The sequence below is a fragment of the Neoarius graeffei genome, chromosome 14 (assembly GCF_027579695.1).
Source record: "Neoarius graeffei isolate fNeoGra1 chromosome 14, fNeoGra1.pri, whole genome shotgun sequence".
Taxonomy (NCBI): domain Eukaryota; kingdom Metazoa; phylum Chordata; class Actinopteri; order Siluriformes; family Ariidae; genus Neoarius; species Neoarius graeffei.
In genome coordinates, this window is record NC_083582.1 from 13,976,532 (window position 1) to 13,982,827 (window position 6,296).

Genomic DNA, 6,296 nt, shown 5'->3' on the forward strand with positions numbered 1-6,296 from the left:
TTCAAATCAGACAAATGTCAGCACATTAAATATAAATCTAGCTTTATTGTGGTGTAAAACATTCAAAAATCAGGTGAACGATAAATTGTAATTTAACAACCTAAAACATCATTTAAATTAAAATACGTTAAAATATAAAAAGATTATAATACTTTTAAAAATAAGCATTTGTTATACGTTATATCCAATAAAACAGGACAAGCATTAATAAGTCTTAATAATTTACAATAAAAATGGAACAACAGAAAGACTAAAAACTTACATTTATGGATTCATGTGTAAAGTTTATATTACAAATAATTTGTCATTTTCTTCACATACTTTATGACATCAGTAGAACAGTGAGTTGATTTTCCAATATGTACTGTAAATAATGATGATGTTCACATGTTACCATTAGCTGGACAAATGAGCTCCATGATCTTAGCATTGAGTTTCTGATTGGTCCAGTCCTTTGTGATGTCATCCAAATGGCTGTCGAAATCAACCAACAGCATGCAATCTCTTGAGTTCAATAACTGAGCAGTGATTGCTCGAGCTTCCTCCCACTGGCGAAGCATTATTCTGTAAAAGAAATTTAAAAAACACTCACAAAGAGTCCTATGGATTAACATTACTTCGTGTTCTAACTTCAGGTCATGCCCCTTAGACTCGGGGGAACGTTTGGGACGTGGCCCTGAGACTCGGGGGAGTGTTTGGGACGTGGCTAATAGATTTGCGAAAGTTTGAGACAGGGCTTTCAGGCTCAGCATGGAACATTAATGCACTTACGTGTGTTTGTCTTTTAAGGTCCATCGTGAGTCTTTATGTTCATACATCACTATTGGGGGAACACGATATCCAGGTCCCATTTTTTTTCCATCAATCTACGACAGACAGAGTTTATTTACACACACACAAAAACATTTTATTCATAAAGAGTACAAAAAAACATGCAGTTTAAACTGGTGTGTCTATAGTTTGATATCCATTGTTTGCAGTGCACTCTTCAAAACCCTTAATGCCCTGCAGTTGGTGAGGATCAGAGCAGGTCCAGAAAACCCACAATGCATAACTGCAATAAACAGTTAATAGCTAATACAGATACTGTACTGCTGTATGTGTGTGTGTGTGTGTGTGTGTGTGTGTGTGTGTGTGTGTGTATCTACCATCAGTAACACTGCATTGCTGCTCTGCTCCAGGATTTTGTCGGCCATTTTGAAAGCACAAGAAGTTGGACTGAACAACATAAATGAGAGACAGACACACATTGTTTTATAACATGCTTATAACACGTACAACAGCTAAATCATTAGATTAGATTAGATTCACTTTATTCATCCCACGTCAGGGAAATTCACATGTTACAGTAGCAAGAAAATGTCAAACAGATAGCAAATAAAACTGAAATAAAAATTAGACAAACGAAGGATTAAATACAGAGGGCTATTTGCATTATCTACCGTGAACAAGTATAGAAAAATTGCCTTATTGAGAGGCTCGGAAAAATTGCACATTACAGGTAGACTCTGTATATACACACACATATATACATAATATATATATAAAATATATATATAAATTATATATATATATATATATATATATATATATATATATATATATATATATATATACACAGTATATATCATACACCAGTGAGCTTATTTCTGCTCTGGTCTTTATGTCTCTTGATAATTTGTTGGTCAAGTATTATACAGGATGATTCTGTTAACTACTAATAAGCCGTCAACCTGGAGCAATAAAAATGTATATTATGAATTTTATAAAATGTGAATTTTGTATTATAACGTACTTCAGTATAGTGTTCAGTGTTGAGTGTGAGGTGTGTTTGAGGTGAGAAATCCTCAATCAGCATGAATAAGCGTTCAATTAAATAATTAGAGGAGATACTTATTTACAGTTGGATAGCATTTTTAATAATACTGTTTATTAAACATTCCTCAGACTGTTTTATCAAAAATGTTAGAAATATTTTTTTCTTAATTAAAAAAAATACTTTAAGGTAAGACAGTAAAGGTAGCAGTCACAATTTTTGGACAGTCATTTTTTCAGATTTTGGATAAACTGCATCGATAACATCAATCTCTTAAGGATAAGTAATAAAAATACCAAACTGCCGCATTCGCTAATACTTAAAAAAAAAAAAAAAATGGCTTTAAGCCATGCCCACTTCACAATCACATCATGTCATATCTGCTATTCAAGACAGATTATTACACAGAAATTTACTTTATGAACCAATTTGCAAAATCTGAATCTCAACTATAATAATTGTTGGATATTTTCTTCATTAAAGAACATAGAAATGATTTTCCAACAAACCGTTCTGTAGAAGTATTTTAACCTGTGCATGATAATATCACTAACATCAAAAGACCAGAAATGTACAAACTGCATATTTCATTAAACGAGGCCTCATTTGCATGAATAAATGTCCTAATACAAATAAATGTAGCCAGACTGATCAAGATTGAATGTTTTATATATATATATATATATATATATATATATATATATATATATATATATATATATATATATATATTTTTTTTTTTTTTAAATCACCTGTAACAATTCACCTGTGGCATATTAAATGACATGATAACCACATCACCTGCTGTCAGACAGATTCGCGTTAGCCTGATAATATCCCACAATCCTCTGCTGGGTCTGAGAACACCACACGTCCACCTGCACGAGAAATCATCCATCCATCATCCGCAGTTTACAGGTAGGTGGAATATTGATGATTTTACTGTAAAATTTAATGTGATGAGTGAAATCTGAAGTTTTGTTCATTTTGTTCGGAAACAAATGTGTGTGTACCTGTGTGAGAGCGAGCTGAGAGATCATGGCCAGTGGAAGATGTGAGTGCAGTAGGGGGACACAGTCCGTCACACACACACTTTCCTCACACACTCCTCCTCCTCTTGCTGCTGGGGCTAATAGCAGGCCATTGACACTGCACCGCGGATACACACTGGCGTGCAAGAACATCTTCACACATGCCAAGCATGACAACTCCACTTCAGTCATCCTTTATCACACACATACACACCATTATCATCATCGTGTCTCTTGATCATCCCTTTGCTGTGATGTTTCACATTATATTTCTTAATCAATTATCTACTTCTTAAATGCTTTTTTTTTAAACATCCTTTCATTCAGTTCATCCATGATCTGTAGCCGCTTATCCTGTCCAGGGGTGCAGGCAAGCTGGAGCCTGTCCCAGCTGACTATTGCCCCTTTTCCACCAAATCAGTTCCAGGGCTGGTTCGGGGCCAGTGCTTAGTTTGGAACTGGGTTTTCTGTTTCCACTGACAAAGAACTGGCTCTGGGGCCAGAAAAACCGGTTCCAGGCTAGCACCAGCTCTTTGCTGGGCCAGAGGAAAGAACCGCTTATGTCAGCGGGGGGGCGGAGTTTTTAAGACCAAGAACAATAGCAAGTCTGCCAAAGCCGACATAACACCGGCTAACGTTAGCTCATAACAAAAGCTTTCTAACCATCTCACATTCGGTGTAAGAAAGAGTCAAAACGTTATTAGGTTATTACCTGTCTCCTAGGACGTAAACGCCGTCCACTCAAAACCTGTCGATCAACACAAACATATTGGATCTGCCGTTTTCTGATCCCAGTGAAGCACTGTAAAGCCAGAAGCAGCAGCTGTACAAACATGAAGTCATCCATTATTGTTGTTGTTGCTGCTTCTTCTTCTCCGTGTTGTTGCTGCTTCGATGTTCGCGCCAAGGTTTATGCAAACACAGCGACGTAACTGATGTATACAGTGACGTAATGACGTGGCTCCCCTTAGCACCCCGAGCTATGGAAAAGCAAACTGGTTCTCAGCTGGCTCGCAAGTTGAACGAGTTGTGAACCAGCCCTGGAACTGATTTGGTGGAAAAGGGGTATATGGGCGAGAGGCGGGGTACACATAGAGACACACAACCATTCACACCTACGGTCAATTTAGAGCCACCAATTAGCTTAACCTGCATGTGTTTGGACTGTGGGGGAAACAGGAACACCCAAAGGAACCCCAGGCAGACATGGGGAGAACATGCAAACTCCACACAGAAAGGCCCCTGTCGGCCACTGGGCTCGAACCCAAAACCTTCTTGCTGTGAGGCGACAGCGCTAACCATTCAGCCATTCTCATTCAATTCATTAAGGAGCAATTTACTCCTGGGTTAAATTTGTTTACAGACAAATGTTTCATTTAAATGTCTGTTGAATGAAAAATGTCTTCATTTTTTTTATGAATTCTTCTGCTTTAAGGCAGTTTTTAATAGTCTACTGAGGATACTGCATTATTATTATTATTATTATTAAACATCACATCGCTTAAGCGGCATTACATTAAAATATTATTACGTCATAATATTTAGTTCTATTTTCTGATATGTATACACACATTTAGAAAAATAATAAGAAAAAAAACCCATAAAAACCGAGAATGATACAACAAATAGAAGTAGCAAAATATTATAATCAGTGCATTCAGTTTATTCGTGTATATACTGCTATAATTTATTTAAACCTCCTCATTAATAACGCGTTTAAAATAAAGCACACACTCAGCAGCTGGGGGTTTAAATCCCCTGAAGAGCGACACAGAGCTCCGGAGAGAAACCAGCGCCTTAAAGAACATCCAAGGAGCTTACCATACCTTCACCGCTTCACCTCAGAGAATGAAGTGCAGAAGGAAATCACAATGGACAAACCACGAAGAGAAGCTCTACAATGATGCGCGATAGTCTTTTTCTTCTTCTTCTTCACCTCCTTCTTCAGTCAGTGAAATGCTGCACTCTCTTACCGCCACCTACTGGTCAAACGTGGATACTGCGCCGACACGTGTTGAGTCTGGGTGGGCCATCGACTGTAAAACAAACAAACATACGTGCACCCAGAGCATTTTTTAAGGATCTTCCACTAGGAGACCAACTGGTCTGGGTAATACAATCACAGGCTCCAGAGTCCATGCGGCTGCACCGCTGCGGCATATTCTGTGATGCAAAGTGGTTCACCAATCACCATACAGACAAAGGCCAAGTTTACATTAGACCGTATCTGTCTCGTTTTCTTCGCGGATGCACTGTCCGTTTACATTAAAATGCCTGGAAACGCCGGGAAACGGGAATCCGCCAGGGTCCACGTATTCAATCCAGATCGTGTCTGGTCCGGTGCTGTGTAAACATTGAGGATACGCGGATACGCTGTGCTGAGCTCTAGCTGGCGTCGTCATTGGACAACGTCACTGTGACATCCACCTTCCTGATTCGTTGGCGTTGGTCATGTGACGCGACTGCTGAAAAATGGCGCGGACTTCCGTCTTGTATCACCTTTCATTAAAGAGTATAAAAGTATGAAAATACTGCAAATACTGATGCAAATACTGCCCATTGTGTAGTTATGATGGTCTTTAGGCTTGCCATCCTTCCACTTGCAAGTGGTAAGTGACTTGCGCACAGCGGCTCAGTCCCGAATCACTGCTCGTGCACTTCACTCGAGCGCTCTGTGAGCTGCGCAGGGCCGGAGTGCGCACCCTCCAGAGGGCACTCGCTGTTCAGGGCAGAGTGATTTGGAGCATAGCCGCTGAGGAGAAAGCGATGAGCCGCACTGACACATTTCAACTTACGTGCCGAATTAGTCATGTGATTAGCGTATCCTTGTATTGGCATTGCTGTGTGCACGCGAATTGTGTATTGGCGTTGCTGTGTGCACGCTAATCGTTTTTAAAGACGTTAATCTGATGATCCGCTGATACGGTCTAATGTAAACCCCACCAAACACACTACAGTGACTAGTACACAGCTATCAAGAGCAATTACCAAGCACAAATGTTATGTCAAAGACACTCAAAGTTACACAGTAATGACATTGGATTCTGACATCAGCCATCTCAGTAACCAAATTTTAGTTTTGTTTTTCTTAACCAACATGATCTTGTGTGTATATCTTATCACATAAATCTTCGTTTTCCTTGTTAAATGTATACTTACATGGTGCTTGGTTAATTAATTGCAACTGATTGAACCAAATGATAAGACATAACTTGGTTTAAAATTTGGTCTCCCAGTGAAGCTGGTTTGGCATTGACTAGAAGACCAAATCTGGCCACTGGGAGACCATTTGGTCTCCCAGTAACTACGTTAAAAAATGCTCTGCGTGCACCCCATTCACACTCACACTGAACACCATATCTTTTCTGCTATTTCCATTTCCAGTGGGAATTGGAACCATCGTGCTGTGACCAGTCATGACGTTGTTGTTGGTGATGTAAATAATGATG

The 6,296-nt window shown here is 39.1% G+C and overlaps 1 protein-coding gene across 3 annotated transcripts; it reads right to left on the bottom strand.

Annotated features, from left to right (window-relative positions):
* Positions 1–216: 216 nt before the first annotated feature.
* emc9 (ER membrane protein complex subunit 9) lies at positions 217–4,747 on the bottom strand. 3 transcript variants are annotated; one of them, XM_060938745.1, is made up of 6 exons: positions 4,674–4,747; positions 2,830–3,040; positions 2,618–2,694; positions 1,149–1,218; positions 772–866; positions 217–564 (listed from the first exon to the last, which is right to left on the bottom strand). In XM_060938745.1, the coding sequence occupies exons 2-6, from the start codon at positions 3,037–3,039 to the stop codon at positions 384–386; spliced, it is 633 nt and encodes a 210-aa protein (XP_060794728.1). In that variant the 5' UTR covers position 3,040; positions 4,674–4,747; the 3' UTR covers positions 217–383. The 3 variants fall into 3 exon arrangements, with proteins under 3 accessions (XP_060794728.1, XP_060794729.1, XP_060794730.1); XM_060938746.1 differs by having other exon boundaries at positions 4,669–4,715; XM_060938747.1 differs by lacking the exon at positions 4,674–4,747 and adding an exon at positions 3,560–4,205.
* Positions 4,748–6,296: the final 1,549 nt, after the last annotated feature.